This window comes from Mastomys coucha, unplaced genomic scaffold (genome assembly GCF_008632895.1).
Source record: "Mastomys coucha isolate ucsf_1 unplaced genomic scaffold, UCSF_Mcou_1 pScaffold23, whole genome shotgun sequence".
NCBI lineage: Eukaryota > Metazoa > Chordata > Mammalia > Rodentia > Muridae > Mastomys > Mastomys coucha.
The window spans coordinates 42,370,997-42,395,675 of NW_022196906.1; the positions used below are offsets into that span (position 1 = coordinate 42,370,997).

A 24,679-nucleotide genomic window follows, 5' to 3' on the forward strand; every position below is an offset into this window, starting at 1 on the left:
CTCCCCACCCTCTCTCTCTCTCACACAAACACACACACACACACACACACCTTTCTAAGAAGTTATTTGTCTAGCATCTGTTATGGGTCTGACCTGGGCTTATGGCACCAGTAAGTACACAGTAAAGTCCTCGTTGTCTTAGAGGTTACCATATGTTAGCAGGGATAGACCAGCAATCAATGGTTGTAATGAGTTGTTAAATCCTACAGTGTAGTAGTAGCAAGCAAAAGTTATTGTGAAAAAGATGTCTAGTCGAGAAAGAGAAATCCAGAGGTGGAGAGGGAGCTGCATCGTCAGTGTCAAGAAGATAACATCTGGGCAATCAGATGACTGGGGAGAGGAGAAATGGAGAGTCTAGTCAAATAAGACTGCATAAAGGGAAAATCCAAGCAACACTAAGTGAACTATACAAAGAATAGCAAAACCTTTGTGATTGAGGAAGGGGACTGAAACAGAGATGGTGGGTTTATAGCCTCCGAGGCTATAGCAGGAGATAATGCTGAGGCAGGTGGCAATGCCCAACAGTAAGGAGAGGCACAAATCCAACTACCACTTAAGTAACAAGAACTGCATATGTACATATACTATGCAAGGGAGCGGTGTCAAATAGAGATCCTTCTTACAGTGCCTTGCTAGGATGAGAGTGCTGTTATCATTCACCTTTTGCATTTACAAAGAGTAGCATTCAAGTGAAGCCGCTCTGACCCTCCCCGGGAAATTATGGAATAGGAAACAATTCTTACCTCTGTGTGGTCTTTTGAAGCCATGAAGACAACCCAGAAAACAAAGATAATTAACACCATCAAGAACAGTTTCCGAGCTGAGGCATTTGGAAGGGAAGAGAACAGTATCCTAGGGGTGAGGATAGAAGTCATCGCAGGTTAAAGAAAAAAGGGCCTGGCTCCTCTGAGAGCCTCGCTTGCCCCTCTGTTGTTTCAGAGTGGGATCTCTTGGGATTTTGCCAAGTCACTACTGAAAATCAGATAGAGAGCTTTTCCTCGAGGCGGTGAACAAAACAGCTTGAGAGACTGCGGGTTTCTGACTCAGGAGAGATTTCCGGGCTGTACCAGAACAGATCTGGAAGCTTTTCTTGTATTCAGGACTTTATGTGGATAGTCCGATCAAGTGAGCAATCATTTGCACAGAGAATCTCCTCCCCGGAAATTCTTCCATGGTTCTGCTCATCTGATGAGTGTCTCCCTGGTGCAGTAATCAACCCCTTGTTTATTTATTCCATTTAAAAGGCAGTTTCCTTCCATCCCAGGTTATATCTTTTTATGTCACAATAGCTGATCAACAATTTCTCCCAAAGAACAACAGTCTCAGAAAAACTCAGTGTCGAGTAGCCAAAGTTTGCACCTTAAAAAAAAAAAAAAAATTCACAATCTCAGAAAAAGCAAAGAACTAAATACAAACAGTGTTCCTCAAAAGGTTTTTTTAGTGGATGGAGGACCTCCATTCAACATGTCTCCATATACACACATGTTATTTATATAGAGCTGGCAAAAATCAACACTTATCCTTACTGTACATGAAGCAGTAATTTTTGCTGGTTATTCTACATGGTCCCATGCCATTCTTTCCAACCTTAAGGTATTTTCAAGCCCATATCATATAACTATGCAATCCCCTCCAGCAAAGCTCCAGATAGTCTATAGTCCTCCCACTGGCCCCTGTAGTGAAGCCAATGGGGAAGATGAGAATGTGCATACCTATGTAGGTCTAAGCAATGTCTTCATGGTCTCGTGCTCTCCTACAGCACTTAGAGCTACCTAGAGAGGCTCCTCGGTGCGTGGGCTCTTTACATTTCTTCCAGCATTGAAGTTTCTATACAAAGCTTCAAAGATCAAAGCTGACCTTCGGTTTGTAGGCACAGTGCCATTGAAGAGATCGCCAAACTTAGTAACTTATTCCTGTTCACTACGAATTGGGAGGAAGCTCTGGAGTTCGCTTTTAAAGAAGTCGTGATGGCAGGGTATGGGGCGGGGTGGGGGGCAGCTTTTGGTCACTTTCAGCCAGACTTTCCGTGCTTATGATTGATTGATAGTATTCCCTACCACCCCACCCCACCACTGCCTATGATAATGCCCCCCCCCAATTACACCCTCTCCTCAGGTTTTGTCCAACTGTCCAGTCAGTCTGTAGTCCCTACCTCCAAGACAGCAAAGGTAGAGTTATGAGCCTCATTGCTGGTAGTATTTCAAGAACTTTCTTTGTAAACTTCTTTGTTCTAAACTTTTATAGATGCCACAAACTTTCCAACAATTTCTATAGAATCTGAGGCCACAGATCCGAATCCCACTGTAACCTGTGTGATGCAAGGACTGCGGCAGGCAGAGATGACAGGACCCCAGGGATGCTAAGCAGCCACAGAGAGCTACCTGTTAGGGGACATTGTACTACCACAGGACATGGGACCAAATTTGGATGCACTCTTTGCTCTTCAAGAAGATGATCCATATCTAAATCTCTTTGTATAAATATAGATCTAGATACAACTATGTCCATGCATGCACACATCGAACATAGACATAAAGATAAAAATGCATATAGCATTTATTCATTTACAATTATGCCAGTTCTTCTAGGCATGTGACTGTGTGACTGTGGCTATGGTCACAGCACACTGAAAACATGCATGGAGGTTCAGAAAATAATTTGGGGAAATGAAGAAAAACTATCGATCCTGTCAACCCTCCCCACCCATATATATATATATGTGTGTGTGTGTGTGTGTGTGTGTGTGTGTGTGTGTGTATGTATGTACATATATACATATGTATCTATATATGTGACTAAACACTAAAGTAAAACATTAAAGTAAGGTGAACATTCTCATAGTTCATTTTATTAATATGATAAGAACATTTCTGGGCTGGCAAGATGGCTCAGTGGGTAAGAGCACTGACTGCTCTTCCAAAGATCCTGAATTCAGATCCCAGCAACCACATGGTAGCTCACAACCACCTGTAATGAGATCTGACGCCCTCTTCTGGTGCGTCTGAAGATAGCTACAGTATATTACGCTGGAGCCAGCGGGGCTGGAGCGAGCAGGGCTGGAGCAAGCAGGGTCATCCTGAGTTCAATTCCCAGCAGCCACATCATGGCTCAAGGCCATCTGTACAGCTACAGTGTACTCATACACATAAAATTAAAAGAAAAATTAAAAAAAAAACATTTCTCAATTACATTCTATTGATATGATAAGACTATTCTCGGGGGCTCAGGGTGAACTCTGTAGTACAGCTCCCAATGGTGGTATCCTAAGACTATATCATCTGGTGATGTCGTACCTATCTTAATTGTGTGTAGGTACATACTATGATGTTCACACAGGTGCCTATGTGATTTTCATAGCTTAGCTTTCTTGGCTGCAGTGAAATGAGAAGACAAATATCTCCTAGGTATAATGCCTGTAATGCCTTTGCATACCTATCGAGCAGCTGAATCGCTGGGCCATGTGGTAGTTGTTTCTCATTTTTAGAGGAACTGCCATACTGCATTCCTACCAGTATGTGAATAGAAGTCTCTTCTCATCCTTCCTGTCCTTCTTACAAATGCCTTTGTGACACAGGGACAATCTTTAGCCATATCTCTCCATCAGTTGTTTGACATTATTTCTTTCCTAATCTTTGGCAGAATTCATCAATGAAGCCATTCAGTCCTAGGCTTGTCTTGGCTGAGTTTTTTTTTTGTTTGTTTGTTTGTTTGTTTGTTTTCTATGGGTATGAGTGTTTCGCATGTATGTCTGTGCTCCACATGTCTACAGTGTCCACGGGGGCCAGAAGAAGGGATCCAGTCCCTGGAACCAGAGTTACAAATGGATGAGTCACTGTGTGGGTTCTGGGGATCAAGCAGTCTCTGGAGGAGCAGCTAGTCCTGTTGACCCCTGAGCCATCGCTCCAGCCCTGCTGCGAGGCTTTTCGTTGCCAAGTAAACTCCTCGCCTAGTAAAGCTCTATTCAGATGTTCTGATCCATGATTTGGTCTGGGTATTTTGTGTGTTTCTAGAACTTTGTCCATTTCTTAGACAATATCAAACGTACTGACATACAACTATTCACAATAATCTCTCCTATGGTGTTTCATTTTTTATCTGTTGAAACGTTTTTTTTTTTCTTTTATGATGAATTAGTTAAATTATGATAGTTGAATACACCTCCTTTCTCAGCATCTCACTCTCACCTCTCTCTGTAATTGGTCTGTTGGGGATGGGTGGCATAGCTTAAGCTGTTAGAACTACCCAGGCTTAGATCCTGAGGTCTTCAGTAACATTAGAACATTGGCTCTCACAAGCAGGAGCAGGAAACAGACTGACAAGAGAAATCCATTCCTCCCCTTCAGCCTGAAGTCTCACTATAATGCTCTTAGGAGACAGATCCTGATGGAAAAAGTCCACACAGTCCCGGATCCAGAATCACAGAAGCAGACGGTAGCTTGGAGTGAAAGGGCAGCAGCTTAATATCAGGCACACTATCTACCTGGTTAGATTTACTCAGACTTTATTTACTTATTTATTATATGTGGAAGTTCTGTGGGTTGAAAGTAGAGCCTTGCATGTGCTGGGAAATAATTTTGTCACGGAGTTAGACACACATACACACACACACACACAGGTTGTCATTTTTTTGAAGAATAGGGTTGCATATGTATGTAATGTGTGTGCATATGTATGTGCATGTTTGAAAGTATATGTACATATGAGTGTGTGTGTGTGTGTGTGTCTGTATGTGTGCGTGTCTGTATGTGTGCCTGCATGTGGAGGCCTGAGGTTGACATTGGATGTGTTTCTTGGGTGTTCTCCACTTTATTTATTGAGGCAGAATCTCTCATTATAAATAGGAGCTAATCAATGTGTCTAGACTAGCTACCCAGCCTGTCCCCTGAGTGCCAGGATTATAGGCAGTGGCCATATCTAGCGGCTGTACATGGGTTCTGGGGATTAAATTTCAGTCATTATGTTGTGTGGCAAGTGCTTTACTTTCAGGCTTTCTCCCCAGCCCTCATCGATCATTTCTAAGAAAATTTCCAGAGCCAGGCAGTGGTGGTACACACAGCACTCAGGAGACATAGGAAGGTGGATCTTTATGAGTTCCAGGCCAGCCTGGTCTGCAGAGCAAGTTCCAAGACAGCCAGAGCTGATACACAGAGAAACCCTGTCTCAAAAACTACAAACCACAAACCACAACCAAAAACCAAACCAAACCAAAATAAAACAAAAGCCAAAACACAAAGGAGAAAAGAAATTATCCCGAATCCCCTGCTGTCTGGTTCAGTCTAGGGCTCTTCTTTGCTTGCCCAGAGAACCTTTCTTATTTTCATCATATCTCCACAGGTTTTGCATCCATCAATTCATGTATATTTATCTCTAAAGCAAGATCTGTATCTTTTTTATACCCCTTATGTATCTTAGCTTGTGTAATTCAGTAGTTTAGAACATTGTCTAAACTAGAATTAGAATTAAGGATTGGCTTAGCTGAATACCTACCTATGCCTCCCTATCTTTCATGAGGTTCCTGCCAAAATGGGGGCTGCAAGTGGTCCCTCTCCCTCAGCCCTTGGCTAGTGCAGAGTACCTGTTTTCAAGGGCACTCTCCTATGGCTGTTTCTTGGGGCGGGTTTCTTGGCTGTATGTTAGTAAGAGGTGTCAGTCCCTCTTGAAGATACAGACGTCCACACAGGCTGCATCTGCACAGCTGCATGAATATCTTCACAATGGCACAGCAGGCTTCTTCCAAAGCGAGCAATCAAGCACTAAGCCAGGAGAAACTGCAGTTCTTTTTAGGACTGACCCACACACATCAGCCCCATCAAACTGCCCTGGTTAGAAGCCCTACTCAAAAGTAGAGAGATTCAACTATAGAGAAGTTCAAAGAATTTATGAACAGTTCTTTGTAGCATATTTTAATTAAGAATGGCTTCTAACTGAACTGCTATTTGGAAGTATACTATACCAGAACTAAGCCTCAAGTCATTGTTTTATGAGAAATGTGTCCAGTTATTAAGTATGACTATATTATAAAACTTGGTTTTATATGTACTGTTACTTTTGTTTGTTTTTAACTTGTAAACTAAGGTTATATTAGAAAAGTTCATAAAGACTTCTTTAGGTTCATAAAAAACCAAACCAAACCAAAACAAAACAAACAAACAAACAAAACCCACTAGTCCCAGCACTTTCTGTCAGTTATGATCTAGCATCATAAACATAGTCTTTGATATTTAAAGACCTCACTGGACCATATGGTCATCAGTGCACATGTAGTGTAGAGCTATATGAGGCACATAATAAATGCTCAATAAAGTTTTATTGAATAAATGAAAGAATAAAGAGGAAGCACAGGGCTTAGCTGTTCATTAGCACTCTTTAAGTACTGTGTGTATGAATGGGACCTGTGTAGGGGTAAGTGAGGTGTGTCTTATGTATGTGTGACCTGTGTAGGGGTGGGTAGGGGTGTGCCTTATGGACATGTACTTCATATAGAGGCACAGTGTGGACCAAAGGTAGCGTTTGTTTTCGCTTTGGTGCTCTTGCCAATTATGATTTCAATTAGAATTTAGTTCCATCAAAGGCTTAAATAGAAGAAAATATAAATACCATAAGAGTATTTCAAGACAAGTTGATGCTATTCTAAATGTATATGGACTTCAAGGATGCACATACCAGCAATGTTAGTCTTTAAGACTGCTCACTCAAGAAGTTAACTGTTCATACTGTGGCTGAGTTCTTATATCACAGAACCAAAGGCCAAAGCAATGGTGTGGTTTAAGGCCCTTGGTTTTACCCTAACACTGAAACGGGCTTTTGTTTATTATGTTTTCTTAATAGATTACAATCTTGGTTGATGACTGACAGTCTTTTAGAAATAATTGGGTCACAAGGACTCTTATCATTTGGTTGAACTATGAATTAATTCATTATTTGGTGGCATTGTTGAGAAAAGGAGTCTAATTGGAAGAGAAGTAGGTCACAGGGGACTTGCCTGGACAATATGGCTTGTCACTAGATACACTCACTCCTGCTCACCCGCCCCTCTCTTTCTCCTCCTCTCTCCCCACACACATCCCCGTTGAGGTAATCCACCTGTGGTACCCAACTATGGGATTCTTCCTTCCTCACCATAATATAAAGCAGCAGAGCCAGACAAACATTGACTGAAACCAGGGGCCAAAATGAGCCTTTCTTAGAAGTTGATTTTTTTTCCTCTTCAGGTTTTCAGTCACAAAGAGGGAAAGTTGATTGGCACAGCTGTATAAATGTTTTTAAAAGATGTACAATCTGGCGGACTTCCGTTGTAAGGTTCTAAATCTATTGGGCGGGAGGCTTTTGTTTTAAACTTCACAGACGATAAAATTTTAAAGCGAGTCAGCCTAGTCTGTAGATCTATCTGTGTTTGGATAATGATTAAATGACCTTGATAAGAAAAAAAATCCCCACTTCAAATATAAGAGCAATTACAGAGATGTGAGAACTTTCACTGTTGAAAGGAGAAACACACACACACACACACACACACACACACACACACAGCTCAATTTAGCAAGAACCATTGAACCAAAGAGGGTGCTACCATGTCCAGAAAAATGATATCATGTGAAGGAATGAGTCTGCTGCAAAGGAGTATGGTACATAGGCTTCAGAAAGCAAAGTGGGGCTGGCAAGATGGCTCAAGGGATAATGATGCTCTCTATAAAAACTTAAGGTGTGGTTATTTTGTCCCTAGCATCCTGTTGAAAGAGAGAAGCTCCTTCCAGTTGTCCTCTGATCTAAATACACTGCTGTGACTTGTAAACACACACACACATACATATACACACACATACACGTGTGTGTGTGTGTGTGTGTGTGTGTGTGTGTGTATGCATACATGTATTTAAGGCAAATTGGAGAAATACGTCAAGATCTAGGGAGGGAGAAGGGTCCCATGGAAAGACTGGAAGAACTATCTGAAGAGGTGAAAGAGACTTTAGAAGTCTGGAAAATGTGCTCAAGAGCCAAGGATTCGAAAGGCTGAGTGGGTCTTCCTAGGATGCAGGACAGTGTGTCTAAGGTAAAGGTACTAGGATGAGGATCTGAGTTCCCCTCCTGACCCTGCTACTTGCTCGCTCTCCTTGGTTGTAAAATAAGTCATAACATGGGCGTGCAGATGTGTCACATAAGCAAATGTCTTAGTATAAGCCAAGACCAAATTGCATAGTGAGGGTTCAATAAATGGCAGTTTGGACCAGTTCAGGCCCTGTGTTATAGAAAGAGCTTTTTCCAGGAAGGAAATTCTATCTTTCACAGTCCAGTCTTAGTCTGAGTTCCTGGAATCTGGCCTTTACTTCGCCTCTGGACATTTGCCACCTACACACCGTGTTTAAGTGACTCCAATTATAAATTCTTCTAATCCACTACACTGTCCCCCACCTACACTGACTCTCATACTCTGTCCTGGCTGGCTCTTCATGTCCTGTCCTCCTGATACTTGATGTCACCTACGTGGGCTTCAGAGAAGCTGCAGAAATCACTCTGAAAGTCCATGTCCCTCTTGTGCTTTCAGATCCTCAGATTTTTGAGGGTTTTTTTTTTAATTTTTAATAGATTTTTAACTTTTGTTTGTTTACCTTATATGTGTGGATGTTTTGCTTGAATTTGTGTCTGTGTGCCAATATGTGCCTCCCGGTGCCTTTGGAGGCTAAGAGAAAACATTGGATAGCCTGGGACTGGAATTACAGGTGGTTGTGAGCCACCACGTGGGTGCTGGGAATTAAACCCAAATCCTCTGGGGGAGCAGCCAGTGCTCTTAGCCACCAAGCTATCTCTCCAGCCCTGTGCTTTTCATTCTTAACACCAATACATCAAGTACTGCCTTAAGTACAGCTTTGATGAAGTACGTCTTCTGAGAGGACAGAAACCACAAACATTTGAACTTTGGGCAGTTTCTGGGTATACATCATTGTTAATTGAGTCTGGATAGGCAATTGGAGACATTATCAGGGAAAACTGGAATTGTGTGTGTGTGTGTGTGAGAGTGTGTGTGTGTGTGTGTGTGTGTGTGTGTGTGTGTGTGTGTGTGTGAGTGTGTGAGTGTGTGTGTGTGTGTATGTGGTTTTTAATTTTTAACAGCATGTATTTATTGTTTGTGCATTTGGCAGGGAGGAGATAACTTGCGGGAGTCAGTTCTTTCCTTCCATCATGTGGGTTCCAGGGATCAAACTCCAGTTGTCGGCCTTGGCAGCAAACGCCTTTACCACTGAACCATTTCCCTGACCCTGTTCTGTTGTGTGATCTGGGATCTCATGTAGCCCAGGCTGATCCAAACTTGCTGTGTGGTAGAGGCTGATCTTGGATCCTCCTGGCTCTACCTCCTCAGTGCTGGATGCACCACCAAACTGTTCGCCACAAAATTGAGTGAGAGAATATTTTAGAGATGTGCAAAATAATATTTAAATTTTATCCCAAATAGACATTTTCTATATCTTCCAAGATGATGTCATGACCATACAAAGTGAGAGATCGCAGCAACGCTGTTCTGTAGATCTGTGTGATGGAGGATCTATGCAGATCCTTGTTTAAGCTTTGTGTGGCGAACAGAAAGGTAAACTGAGAGATGCTGTCATCAGCCGACATGCACACAAGGTATGTGGCTGTTGCTTTGGGAACGGGTGCCTTTCCTCGGTGTTTTCAGAATAGACTCACAGGAAACACGTGTGAAAATGACACTGCCACGTTTTCTTAAGTCAATTTACCAAAGTGCAATTCATAGGACGTAAACTTTGGCATTTTATTATAGTTTCATGATGTTTGACAAGAATGTAGCCACCACCAGAGCAAAGCTCTTGTGTAATCTGCCCTCTAAAATATGTTTGTTTGTGACACAGCCCCTTGCCCTCAAGCCCAGATCCTAGCAACCCCCTCATTGATTTTTTTCTATTTTCTATTTTAGTTTATGTTCTTTTTCTTAGCATCTGTGATTGAGATCCTATTTAACTCATATATATTTTTACTGTTTAGTATTTCTTCCTATGGGTGTGTCCCAGTTGTTAACTCAGTTGGAGTGGTTTGGAATTGTCTGCTGTTTGAGGCAATTGGGCATATAACTACTCTAGCAACCATGTACAGGGTTTAGCTGAAGTAAATTTATATTCTTAGCCTCAGCGGGTAGGAGCACTGACTGCTCTTTCGAAAGTCCTATGTTCAAATCCCAGCAACCACATGGTGAATCACACCCCCACTTAATGAGATCTGACACCCTCTTTTGGTGTGTTTGAAGTCGGCTACAGCATACTTATATATAACAATGAATAAATCTTTTTTTAAAAAAAGACTATGACAACTTGAGACATCTATTTTAACAATATTTACACTTCAAGGAATTCAAAATGTCTCTCAAAGTCTCTGTACCTGTTTTCCTGTCTGCACCCTGCATGTTTTTTTCTTGACAAGAACTCTACCACAGCACTTCCCCAGCTGTGGGTTCTCTGAGACAGACTCTCCGTATGCACACCAGGCTGGCTTCACACTCTCAATTCTCCTGCCTCTGCCTCCTGGGAGCTGGGTTTAAAGATTTATGCCAGCATGCAGACTGGGAGCTGATATATTCTAATAGGTATATAATTTCACTGTGACTCCTCTATTGTAAATGGATACTGGGCATCTTTTGAAATTAATTTTTGTACTAAATAGTAGGTTCCATTATTATATTTTACACACGTATGTACACACTTTAACCTTCAACTATTTTTTCTAGTCCCCTCCTCCTCCTCACACTGATCTCCTTCTTCCATACCCAAATTGGTGTGTGTATGTGTGAGTGTGTGTGTGTGTGTGTGTGTGTGTGTGTGTGAGAGAGAGAGAGAGAGAGAGAGAGAGCATACTGCATGCATATGAGATAAACATGTGATGATTTTCCTTCTCTTTCTTCTTTTATTCCCTCCCCTATCCCTTTAGATCTTTTTCTGCCCCTTCATACTCCTCCTGCCATCTTGATATTTTCATTATTATGTGTATCATATTACTATGTATATCTTCTTTGATGAGATATTTTTAAATATCTTCTCTTTTTAACTCGGGTCATTTCACTATTGTTGAGTGTTTGGTACTATATCCATCTTCAAGTCCTGGAGAAAATATCTGTTCATGGCAGTATTTCAAAAGAGCAAACTACAATTGGCTTTTTGTTTTTGAAACAGGCCCTCAAGTATCCCATCCTGGCCTTAAACTTTCTACATAGTCAAAGATGGCCTTGAACTTCTGATCCTCCTATCTCCATTTTCCAAATACTGGGATGCCCCGTCACCACTTTATGCAGTGCTGGGGCTTGAACTCAGGATGGCACTCATGCTAGGAAAGCCTTCTACCAACTGAGTTCATTCCCAACCCCAAAGCTTTTGCCTCTGCTAAAGTCCAAATTATCAGCTTTTTTTATACCAATAGTATCGTATCAAGGAAATCTTTGCATACTCCAAAACCACAAAGATTTTTTTCTGGGTTTGTTTTGCATTTAAGTTTATGACGCATTTTTAGTTGATTCTTCTGTATAGAAACACAAGTTAAGTTTAATGCTCTTTTTTACTTATAGATGTCCAAATTCCCACATATTTCCTTGGAAAGACAAATTTTCTCCGTTAAACTGTATCTGCTATTATCAGGCATCTGTTGACCACACACATATGCATGAGTATCTGGAACCTCTACTCCTCTGATTGAGTGACGCCTGTCTTTCCACCAACTCCATGTTATCCTAGTTACTACAGCTCTGTGGGGAGTCTTAAGATGAGGTGTTGTGAGTCTATACAGCAGGTCTTTCAAGAGCCTCAGCCAATTGAGACCATCCCTATCTTGATCAATTCTAGGACAAAAACGCGCATAGAATATCATGTCCTGAGTCAAGGAAAGATCTGAACAACTCAAGATCATGTCCTCATTTCTTCTGGAATCAACAGTTACATTCAATGACCCACTGGCTCTAAGAAATAAAACCCAGAGTGAAGTGCTTTGGAGGTCCCTCAGCTACGGTGTGACGGGTATGCTCAGACTCTGGTCAAACAGCTATCGAGAGTATCAGGCAAGTGGCTTACTGCAGACACTGGATTTCCAGTATCCTCACTTTGTCTGGGAGACAAACTCACTTTGTCCAGCTTAGTGGCAGTCTTCTGTCTCAGCACTCTGAGACCAGGGCCCTTCACAGAGTCTGCCAGCATTGTTCTTCTGTCTCAAAACCGGGCATGCTACTTCCTTTGCCTTTCTCCATGAGTCACAGATTCAGGATATTTATTTCTATAACAAAGCACCCTGCTGGGTTTCAAATTGGATTTTATTGAGTCTGTAGGTTCATCTGGGCAGAACTGATGTCACACTAACATCCAACCTCCCCACTCATGAGCATGCCACCATTATTTATGCCTCCTGTGATATCTTTAGCCAGAGTTTGTGCATTAACGTGTGGCATACAGGATTTGTGTGTTTTATTGGTTTTCGCCCTGCTATTTCATGCTTTTGCTGCTACTCTGAATCATTCTGTGCTTTTAATTTTAATTTTAAACTGATGACTGGTAAAGTAAATAAAACTTCATACTAGCTTTGACCCCTATACTCCTGTTGAGATTAAATAGCTCTGGTAGTTTTTGGTTTTATTTTGTTTGTTTGTTTGTTTGTTTTTAATGAATTCTTTGGTTTTTTTTTTAATGGAAACAATGATGTTGTTGTTGTCTATGAAGCAAAACAGTTGTGTTTTTCTTCTCCCCTTAGTTTGCCTTTTATTTCATTTCTTGAAGGAGATTCCGAATAAGATATTGAATAAAAGAAGCTAAAACATTGTTGACTTTGTTCACATCTTAGTGGGACAGGTTCAATCTTCTTGCCTAGGAGGGTGACATTTAAAACAGCTTCTCCTAATTCACTTAGCAAGTTAATGATATTCTTTTATATTCCTAGTATATCTCGAGGTTTTAATATTTAAACTACGAAACTCGGTCATTTTTTTTCTACTGAACTTGTTATATAGAGCATGGAGATTGCACTAATTCATTTTCTAAAGCTGAACCAGACATAATGCCAGAACAAGCCACACCCCAGCTGCTTACTGTGCTGCTGTGACAAAATGCCTGACAAAAAGCCATTTGTGGAAGGAGAGGTTCATTGACTTCCATCGTGGTGTGGAAGACATGGTGGCAGGAGCACAAGGCCATGTCACACCCACAGCTGGGACACAGAGAGCAATGAACAATGACTCTGCTCACTTTCTCTCCTTACTTAGTCCAGGGCCCCAGCCCATGACGTGGAGCCCCTCACACTTAGAGAAAATCCTCCCTTTGGTTTAGCCTTTCTGCAAACACTACCATAGAGGTGTACTTCTGTGATGATTCTAAATATAGTCAAGTTGGCCATGGAAAATCAACCATAGTGATTATATGCCCCATGTTCTCAATTCCATTCACTAATCTTTCCTTGAGGGTTGTGTTTTTTCATAAATATGACTAAATTCATGGTAGGAATAACCTGAGGGAATTCAGATTTATTTTAATTCATGGCTTCATCCCGTTCTGTCTACAATCACTTGGCTCCATGCAATTAGCCTATGGTGAGACAGACTACCAAAGAAACAGGAGTATGTATGGATGAGGTTACTTTCCTCGTAAGAGATAAGAATCAAAGGAAGGGGAATAGAACTAGGGGTCAGGGCGAGACACAGCAAATCAGAGTGACCTACCTTCCTCTGATTGGCTCCCTCTCCTGTCTCTCACCACTTTTCAATGGGGATGCCTCACCCCTCCCATTATCCCTCCACTCCTACCACAAATGTAAGGAACAGCAGAGCATCAGTGCAAATTCACCCGAGGCATGGTCACACGCCTCATTATAGAGCCTAATTACCATAATGGGTGTCGAGTGTTTCTCACTAAATACCTCTCTCTCATTACTATCTCAGAGCTGAACCCACTAAGAAACACCCACTGACCTTCCCCATTGAGGTTCTCACTCTTGAGGTTCCCAGTGCGCTGCTCCAAAGCAGATACGCTTTCACTGCTAAACAGAAGTTTGCTTTGCTAGCCTTCTACAGCATTCTATGCACAAGCCTCTGGTCTTTCCAGTGTCCCCTCCAAAAGAAACTCAGGAAAAACAGCCATGGTGCCTTATTAGCATAATACCAAAATGTTTGCTGCATCTCAGTTCTTCTTACCCTGCTCACTACCCTAAACTTGCCCTGTTCATGGGCTTCTCTTTCCCCAGCTTTTCACTCCTACAGAACCCCACCATTTCTGCTATGCATTCCTCTTGGTCTGATCTCCTCTTAGTCCTCTGTTTTGTCTTCCCCTCCCCCTTCCTCCCTCTCCTCTCCCTCCCTCTCCTTCTCTCCCTCCTTTTCCTTCTCTCCCTCTCTCTCCCTCTCTCCCTCTCCTTCTCTCCCTCCCCTCCCCTCCTCCTCCCTTTACCCCTCTTCTCTCTCTTCCTCCTCCCTCTTCCCCTCTCCTTCTTCCCCTCTTCCTTTCCCTCTCCCTCTTCCCCTCTCCCTTATTTTCCCCCCTCCCCCTCTCCTCCTCCCCCTCCCCTCCTCCCTCTCCTTCTCCCTCTCTCCTTCCCCCTGTCCCTCTCCCTCTCCCCTTCCCCCTGTCTCTGTCCCTGTCCCTCTCCTTGTCCCTCTCCCTCTCCCTTTCCCTCAAAGCATGGCCAGTCTGCTACTTTCTTTCCCTGCTCTGGACTTCTACAGAGGCCCCTGGCAGTACACTCCCTCATATCTACAATAAAAAATCTTCCCCTGACCCATACCTTGGAGTAGTCGTGTCCTCAGTTTATATATCCAGCAGGCCTCCACTGTGTCACCAAGCACATGGTTTTCATGTTTTCTTATGGACATTTGCAGGTAGGAAGATCTTTTTGGGTAAACTTAATTCTACCTCCCCCCAAACTTCAGCATTAGGATGTTTCCATTGGTCTCAACTCAAGCCAGTTTCCTGCCACTCCCCAGCCTGGTTTCCTGTCAGTCCTGACAGCTATCCATAGCCCTTTGGGACTCATTTCAAACAAAACAAAATGTGTTAAGAAGACAGTATCCCTGGGAAGAAAATAAGTTTTTATTTTTAATTAATTAATTAATTTTTAGAATTCTCTCATACACCACATCCTGGGGCTCACTTCAAAGGAGACAGCTCCTTTCCTGCTCTGTTTCCCCAGTCATGGAGGGGATTTGTAACTGCTTGGGAATCCCAATGTTTGCTGCTCTGTCTCCAACCCCTAGCATAGGCCAAAGGGTAGCAGGAGGTTCTGGCCCCTTCCCTCCAGGATACCTGACCACAGCAGGAGGCTTTCTGGAGTCTAGTGCAATCACAGGCTCTCCTGTGAGCTCAGAAAAGATGGGCTACAGAAGAGGCTCATCTTCTGCACAGGTAAGTTACAGTTTCTTCCTGGGCAAAGTAAGTCTCTAAAGTTCCCACACCTTCAATGAACCCCACTTAGCCTTTAAGGGTTCCTTTAAATTTTAAGTTCCAATGAGAAGTCTGCAATAAAGATGCATGATGTGGAAGATGTCCAGTAATCTTTATCAGTGTGAAAATCTTCATGTTTGTAGATGTGTCCTGGAGGGCCATGTTGAGAAAGAGTATTTATCTCTCAGCTCTGATCACCTGATCTGCAACATATGTTATTAAACATAAACCATGGTGAATATATGCAAGAAAACGTAGCCTGATCTATCCTTACCCACTGTGCAGCAACTTAATACACTTCCTGCTCCCTTCAGCCCTGAGTCAGCTGTGTTCCAGCTGTCTTACTGCTCAAGGTTTTCAGTTACATAGTCGGCCTATAACCTTGGTTTCGGAGAGGTCAGACAAAACTACCAGCTTATCCAGATGGGTTCACATTACTATGAGAACAGTGGTGCTTGGGACAGCTGTCTGTAGCCCTTTGGGGGCTTGTTTCAAATTAAACAAAATGTGTTAGGAAGACAGAATCCCTGGGAAGAAAATAAAGCTTTTCTTTTTAATTAATTAATTAATTTTTAAAATTCTCTCATACACTACATCCTGACAGAGACTTACCCTCTCTCTACTTAGCTCCTCACTCACCTCTCTTTTCCAAAGATCCACTCATTAGAGAGAGAGAGAGACAGACAGAGAGACTCAGAGAGAGAACACGTCTTTCAGGTCTATCAACTGAACTGGCATAAACAATTACAATCTGCCTAGGCACAGATCTTCATATCAAGGCTGGATGAGGCAATCCAGTAGGAAGGAAAGGACTGCAAGAACGGGATTCCAGGGATAGCTCTCACCCTCACTATTAAAATTTCCACAAGAAGACCAAGCTACGCTACCATAACATATATGCAGAGAACCCTAGCTCAGACTCATACAGGCTCCGTGGTTGTCCTTTCAGTCCTTGTGAGCCCCTACTAAGTTCAGCTAAGTTGATTCTGTGGGGCCTTGGTCTCATGGTGTCTTTGGCTCCTACAATCCTTCCTTCTCCTGTTCTGCAGGGTTCCCTGGCTCCACCTAGTGTTTGGCTGTGGTCTCTGCATTTGTGCTGGATGAAGCCTCTCTGATGACAATGGGTTAAGTCCAATTGGTAAGTCTATGAGTATAGTAGAATACGATTAGGAGTCATTTCATTTACTTTTTCTTGCCAGTCTTGTTTGATTCTTTTGTGGGTCTCTGGACTGTCCAGCCTCTTGTTCCTGGCCATCTAGGCGGTGTCATGGTATGGGCCTCAAGTTGGACCAGTCATTTGTTGGCCTCCCTATCAAATTCTGTGCCACCATTACCTCAGCACATCTTGCAGGCAGGACAGAATGTAGGTCAAAGGTTTTGTGGCTGGGTTAATATCAGCCCTACTGCTGGGAGTCTAGTTATGGAAGATGGACAAGTTGGATTCTGTATCCTCCATTACAAGGAGACTTTGCTAGGGTCACTCTTGTAGATTCCAGAAAATTTCCAGTTTTCTATATCATCCTCCAAATGCCCCCCCATCACAGTTGTCTCTCCCAGTACCCTCTCCCTCCCTCATCCCTTCCCCTCCCACCTGATCCCTCCTGTTCCTATTCCCACCAGCCTTCAGGAATCTCAAATATCTTTAAAAAAAAAATTGAAGAAATGTTCATCATTCTTAGCTGTCAGGGAAATGTGAATCAAAACAACTTTGAGATTCCATCTTACACCTGTCAGAACAGCTATGATCAAAAACACAAGTGACAGATTATGCTGGCAAAGATGTGGAGCAAGGGGAACACTCCTCCTCTGTTGGTGGGCATGCAAACTTGTACAGCAACTATGGAAATCAATATGGCAGTTTCTCAAAAAAACTGGGTATCTATCTCAAGACCAAGCTATAGCACTCCTGGATATATATATACCCAAAGGATGCTCTATCCTACCACAAGGACACTTGCTCAACTATGTTCATAGTAGCTTTATTCATAATAGCCAGAAACTAGAAACAACCTAGATGTTCCTCAACGGAGAATGGATAAAGAAAAGGTGGTGCAGGGCTGGTGAGATGGCTCAGCGGTTAAGAGCACCGACTGCTCTTCTGAAAGCCCTGAGTTCAAATCCCAGCAACCACGTGGTGACTCGCAACCATCCAAAATGAGATCCGATGCCCTCTTCTGGAGTGTCTGAAGACAGCTACAGTGTACTTGCATATAATAAATAAATAAATCTTTAAAAAAAAAAAGAAAGAAAGAAAAGGTGGTGCATTTGCACAATGGAGTATTACCCAGCTGTTAAAAAAAAAATGCCATAATGAAATTTGCAGGCAATTGGATGGAACTAGAAAAAAATATCCTGAGTAAGGTAATCCAGGCTCAGAAAGACAAACATGATATGTATTCACTATGAGTGGCTATTACCTATTAAGTAAAAGATAATCATTCTACAATCCACAGACTCACAGAGACTAAGATAAAAGGATGGCTCAAGATGGGACACATGGATCTCCCTGGGAAGGGGAAACAGATTTTGCAGAAAATTAAGCTTCAAAGGATGTACATGTAGGGGCTGGAGAGATGACTCTGCGGTGTAAAGCTCTTGCTGTTCATGCAGAGGACCCTGGTTCAGTTCCTGACACACATATAGCTCTTACAACTATTTGTCACTCCAGTTCCAGAGGAACTAACACTTTCCACTGTCCTCTGTGGGCAGCAGGTACACATATGGTATACATGTATACGTGTAGGCGACAACTCATATACTTTTTAAAAAAAATTTTTTTTAAAGGAAAAGAAAGAATGTGTTCTTGAAACTAACCCATTCTGTAGAATAGTCTAGAGCTAAGGCTGTCCTTATGGTCTGCTCTACTGTGGTCTGAGACCAAGATTTAAATGAGAAAGATTTATTCTGGCTGTAAATTTGGGGACAGGGATTGACTTGTAAATGGGAATCATATACTTATTAAAGTTAGCAGAACAATATTATGGTGGATACAAAGACAAGGTCTTGAAAGGTCTGTTGATTTGGTACACGGAACTCTTCCATGGCCTGTAGATTCCAGCCCTCCACACAGTGTTCTTAGAAGTATGGATTAAAATATTACAAAATTACATTGAAAAGGAATTTTCAAACTATTTTACTAATGGGCATAGAAGCACAGGCCTTTGCTATCTAAAAGGCTACATAGTAATATTTAGTGGTTCATCAAATTATTGTTATTTTAAAGTAGGGGTGAGAATAAATGGCTTTGGTGGGGGAAGATCAAGACAAGGTCTCACTCTGAAGCCCATGCCAGTCTTGAACTCATGGAAATCCTCCCCTATTCAGCCTCCCGAGTGTTAGGGTTTCAAGCATTTACTGTCATATCCAACTGTAATGTCATTTGTGAAATCCAAAACAGTTGCAACATGCCACGAAGTATTGCAATTTCTAATGTGCACAGGGGTGGGGGTGTCCCACATATCTAGTGAATTCCTGAAACCATGGAAAGTACCTACTCTCTTATATACAGGCAGCTCCTGATTCATTTTTCATCCTCCTATTTTTAGATTTTTTGATGATGGGAAGCAGTATACAACCAGAGTAGAGCATACTTTGAATTTTTACTATTTCCTGGGCCGCATGCAGTACAATACTCTCTTGTGAGGCTGCATGCTCACAGTCATTATTGAAACCACAAAGGAAACTGGACTGGTAAGATAGCTCTGTGGGTAAAATCATCTACGGAACAACCCTGGTGGTCTGAGTTTGATCTGTGAAACCTACAGCACAAGGCAGTAAACAGGCTCCAGAAAACTGTCTCATTGTCTCTGACCACCATACACATGCCATGGCATAGATGCACCTGTACACACACACACACACACACACACACACACACACACACACACAGTAATAATAATAAATAAAATTGATTTTTAAAAAGAGGCCCAGTACTTGGGAAGCACAGGCAGGTTGATCTCTGTGTGTTCAAGGCCAGCCTCCTCTATAATATAAGTTCCAGGTGAGCCAGGGCTACATGGAGACCCCATCTCAAACAAACAAACAAACAAACAAAAAACAAGAAAGGGGGAAAGGGGTAGATAAGTGCATAGGAGTTAAAAGCATGTACTCCTTTTACAGAGGACCAGAGTTTGAATCCCAGCACCTACCTCAGGCATTTGACAATGTAACTCCTGTAACTCCAGATCCAGGCAAATTTCATATCCACAGACACGCATATATGACTCATTAACATACACATACACAAACATAAGCCCCGTTTGTAGGAGAAAAAGAAAAGGGAGAAACAGCCAGTGCTCTGAAATGCACTGTGTTGTTAATGTTGTCCGGTTGGTAAGTTAGCTATAATCAATATACATATGACTCCTCATATTATCAGTTGACAGTAGGTTTGTTGAGACTTAGACCCACAGTTAGTTAGAGAACATCTACTATTTATTTTCACATGCATGCATGCTTACCCATATTAAAGTTTATTTTATAAACCAGACACAGTAAGATACCAACCAAAACAGCTAACGTTACATTAGATGGTGTGATCAAAGCTATGTTGGTGTGACTCCTCTCTCTTACTGCCTCAGTGTGTCTTACTGTATCATCCTTGTCATGATGTAGATGGTACAATTCAACAGTCAGCCATAGGACAAGAAGCAGATCCCTGGATTTGCTGGGGCCATTCTATGTCAGAACAAGTATTTCACTCAGATAGGTCTCACCAAAGCTGGTGACTAGTGTGGACTGTGTCTTTTTCTGTGTCCGAGGTAGGCACCTCAATCTTCAAATGCCTAGGATAAAGAGTAAAGGAGAGTGACCCTAAACTGAGGGCCATCACAGGTCTTCTGTCCAGCTTCAAATGCTGCCTCGGCGAACACATACGCTGGTGCCACCTTCACTGAGCCTAGCTTGCTCTTTGCAGCCTTTGCTCTTTAGACCTGGTCTGTCAAGGATGCTCATCTTCTCCCTTCTGCTTCCTGGAGCACATCCTTCAAGACTTACAGAAATTGCCTTTCCAATTCACAAATGCATGAGCTATTCCTTATTTAGAAAAGCTGGGGTCCTGAACTTTCCAAAAGCAGGTAGAAAGAACAGACAAAGGTGCTGCCAACAACGGGTCATGAAATTGGACTATAAACAGTAACGACCTTTAAAATCTTTTTATTTATTTATTTTTTTTTTTTAGATATTTTCTTTATTTACATGCGAATTTCTCCTTTCCCAGTTTCCCCTCCAAAAAACAAAAACACAAACAAAAACAAACCCCTGTTGCCTCCCCCCTCCCCATGCCTGCCACCCCGCCCTCTCCCACTTTCTGGCCCTGGCATTCCCCTACACTGGGGCATAGAACCTTCACAGGGCCAAGGTCCTCTCCTCCTATTGATGATCGATTTTGCAATCCTCTACCATACACATGCTGCTTGAACAATCAGACCCCTCTATGTGCAGTCCTTGGTTGGTGGTTGAGACCCTGGGAGCTCCGAGGGTACTAGTTAGTTCATGTTGTTGTTCATCCTAAGGGGCTACAAACCCCTAAGCTCCATTGGTCTTTTCTCTAATTCCTTCACTGGGGACCCTGCACTCAGTTCGATGGATGGCTGTGAGCCTCTACATCTGTGTCAGTAAGATACTGTCAGAGCCTCTCAGGAGATAGCAATATTTAGGCTGGCATGAGGGACACATAGGGCCCTAAGAAGAGGAAATGTTTCTTATTGCCTATAACACAAGACCATTGAGTTTACTTGGACAGTTCTTCCTAGAGGGTTGGCCCAGTAAATATGTTTATAGTATTTACTTAGGACTCTTTCTCATCTCTAATCTTAAATTGTTAAATCAAGAATGAGAGAGAATTTACATTTTAAAAATCTCTTTCTCCAAACACTTTTATACATTTGAAAGTTGTAACTCCAGCCAGTGCGTCAATCTGTGGGTATTAGAAACTCGTTTCTCAAGAACTCTTGTGTCCAATCAATTAAAACAATGCAGAATACTAGGTGTGGTGTTTTGAATGCAAATGGCTCCATAAACTAATATACATTTGACCTGGTTGGAATAGTTATGGCCTTGTGTGTTATTAGGGATGAATGGCCTTGAGGCTTTGAGCTCTCTCTCTCTCTCTCTCTCTCTCTCTCTCTCTCTCTCTCTCTCTCTCTCTCTCTCTCTCTCTTTCCCTGTGGGTCAGGATGTAAAGCTCTCAGCTACAGCTACTACTCCAGCACATGAGTGCCACCATGCTTCCCACCATGACAATAATGAATTAAACCTCTGAAACTGTAAGCCAGCCCCCAGTTAAGTTCTTTCTTCTGCATGACTCATGGTGTCTCTTTGAAGCAGAAAAACAGTGACTGAGGCACTAGGTATCTATCTAATCAGGAAGACCACAGCAACGTATGCTCCTCACTGTCATTTTCTTTGCTCAAGACGTTCAAGAACATTAAAAATTCGGAGCCAAAAATGCTGGGTCAAACCTATAATTCCAGCACGCAGAGGCTGAGACAGTGGGAAATCCTCATGTGATAGAGTCAAACCTAGGCTACATAACAAGTTCCAGGACATCCTGGGCTACAAGAGTAAAATTCTGTCTTTAAAAAAAAAAAAAAAATTTACATAACCATCTTGATTTCAGGCTTCCACTGAAAAGTTGATGCTTGGATTGGCACCGTCACAGAATGGGATAAGTTAAATGGACACTCTTTACTGACCAGGCATAGGCATTCTGGAGCATGAAGGTGTGACTGCACTGTCCCACCTATAGTTGCAAACACGGAGTGATTCCTCCCTTCATTCATTTCCATCCTTATGCACGGCCAGCAAGTATGCTCCCTCTCCTCAGGGCAGAGCTAACTCCAGAATGACTCCCTCTCAAAAGCCACCTAAATAAGACCAGTTACATGTCGGTGTGGATGGGGGAAATGTCACAAGGCCCTGCCTGTAGATGTGGAGCTGCAGATGATTAATTAATAGCTGCATTAGAAGGAATTGGTCTTCTCTAGGGAAGAGCCCCAGATAGGTTATCCAGTTCCAGTTGGTAAATACAGGCACACAGAAGCCACACTAAATAGACTCAGCAAACTGTAGAGTGAGTGCGGGGGAGTTTGTGTGTGTGTGTGTGTCTGTGTGTGTGAGAGTATGTGTCTGTGTGTATGAGAGTGTGTGTGTAAGTGTGTGTATGTGTGAGTATGTGTACGAGTGAATTGTGTCTGTGTGAGAGTGCGTGTGACTGTGTGTGTACATGTGAGAGATAGTGTGTGTGTATACATATGTGTGTGAGTGTGTGTGTAGCTGTGAGTGTATATGTATGTGAGTGTGTGTGTAAGTGTGTGTATGTGTACGAGTGAATTGTGTCTGTGTGAGAGTGTGTGTGACTGTGTGTGTACATGTGAGAGATAGTGTGTGTGTGTGTATACATATGTGTGTGAGTGTGTGTGTAGCTGTGAATGTGTATGTGTGTGAATGTGTGTATGTCTGTGTGTGAGAGTGTGTCTGTACCTGTGAGTGTGTATGTGTGTGTATGCGTGTGTGTATGTATATGCCTGTGTATGAAAAACAATAATTAAATAAGAGGTCATGTGTAGGAGAGGGAATCAGGAAACATGGGAGGAGTTGGAAGGGGAAAAAAAAAAGAAGAGGTGGAAATGTGTAAAATTCTCAAAAAAAATCCTTGTAAAAATTAAATAGGTTCTGGGGAGATGACTCCATGTTTAAGAGTGCTGGCTGCTCTTCCAGAGGACACAGGTTTGATTCCAGCACCCACATAGCAGCTCACAGTCATCTTTACCTCCATTCTCAGAGGTTCCCACACCCTCTTCTGGCCTCCCCAGGGACTGCATGCACGAGGTGCGCTGACTTACATGCAGGCAAACACCACACATGAGACCCTATGTCAACAATGAAAGAAAAGAGAGGGAGTGTGTCTTGTGTGTGTACATGTGAGAGACAGTGTGTGTGTGTGTGTGTGTGTGTAGATACGTATGTGAGCGTGTGTGTCTCTGTGAATGTGTATGGGTGTGAGTGTGTGTGTGTGTAGATACGTATGTGAGCGTGTGTGTCTCTGTGAATGTGTATGGGTGTGAGTGTGTGTATGTGTCTGTGTGTGAATATCTCTCTCTCACATGTTCCTACACATGGTTGGGGAGAAAGGATCCAGAACACAGACAATCCCAACCAGCCAGCAAGACATTTCTAAAAAGTCAAAATGGAACTGAGTGCAGGTTTTCTCCTGACACCCAATGTAACTCACAAACATTAAGTGGGTACACTAAAGTACCATTGAACTTTGACTCTGAAGATGAGCCTAGACACACCACCCCAGCCTTGTAGCCAGGTAAAGATTCCATGTCACAAGGTGGCCAACATTTTTCACCACAGTTACAAATGCACACAGCCATCCCCTGTAGATTAACTGCTGAACACTGAGCTATCCAAACTCTCTCTCTCTTCATCTTTGTGTCAACTGAAGTTTCCAAGCAGGGGGGAAAAAAAGTCACATCTACATATAAAGATTCTACCAGGCCGATTGACTGATTAGAACTCCCACTTTTGTTACAAGTGGGAATGTTGCAGATCCGGAGCCAAAATTATCTTAGACCAGCTTGTCCCTTTACCCACCCACATCTGACTTAATGAACTGATTATCAGGTAAAAAAAAAATCTCTGGAATGTATTAACTTAGCAGACCACTGACTTCTATCATCTAAAACTGAGAATTTCTTATCAGGTGGCATCTGAAAATGCAAAAGGAGTGTTTCGAGATCTGCTGATACCCTCCTACCCAGCATTCCTATGGAGTACCTGAAAGTACTTTGATTTGTGGCTTGCCCTTGTTCTGTAACTCTTAAAGACTGTATACAAACGTTTCCCACATTGGAACACATTATTCAGAACAACCTGACTTTCCTCCCTGGGTCACCACAATTCCTAATTGGCTCCAGCATAAACATTCTCAGGTTCCCTTTGAAGTGAGAGTCGTGCTTTGCACTCTGTGTGATGATTTCACCGGACAGCTCGCGGCACTTGGGTAAGCCTTCGAGTTACTGTTATCGGTTTGATTTAAATGATGCAAAGACGAACAGGCAAGTGCAGTCACACACAGGGGTGGGGGGTAGGGATTAGGAGGAGGGTCACCCACACCTCCCCAGAATCTTCTAGAAATGCCATCCTTCCAGAACAGGGGCCTTAGCCAACTCATTCGCTTCTGCATTTCACTGTTGGAGAGTTTCTGTCAATTACTCTTTTTGCTCCACCCTTTACTCTGCCCCTCTCTAGAATGAGACAAAATG

At 42.5% G+C, this 24,679-nt stretch overlaps 2 protein-coding genes across 6 annotated transcripts in view; one reads left to right on the forward strand and one right to left on the reverse strand.

Annotated features, from left to right (window-relative positions):
* LOC116073537 (NXPE family member 2) overlaps positions 1-14,878 on the reverse strand; it is a 40,764-nt gene extending 25,886 nt beyond the window's left edge. Inside the window, exons 1-2 of the mRNA XM_031345550.1 lie at positions 14,752-14,878; positions 744-1,359 (exon numbers count right to left, since the gene is read on the reverse strand). Of these exons, the coding sequence (XP_031201410.1) occupies positions 744-875 (132 nt within the window). The 5' untranslated portion in view covers positions 876-1,359; positions 14,752-14,878. The remainder of the gene's footprint in view (positions 1-743; positions 1,360-14,751) is intronic.
* Positions 1-24,679, forward strand: part of LOC116073539 (NXPE family member 4) — a 247,548-nt gene that overhangs the window by 196,490 nt on the left and 26,379 nt on the right. The window contains exon 1 of one of the 5 annotated variants that reach the window (XM_031345559.1): positions 16,486-16,545. The exons of 2 other annotated variants lie outside the window; for them this stretch is intronic. The gene's annotated coding sequence lies outside the window, so the exon portion shown is untranslated. Of the gene's footprint in view, positions 1-16,485; positions 16,546-24,288; positions 24,418-24,679 lie in introns of those variants that run through there. 2 more of the 5 variants (XM_031345555.1, XM_031345558.1) reach the window with 2 other exon arrangements.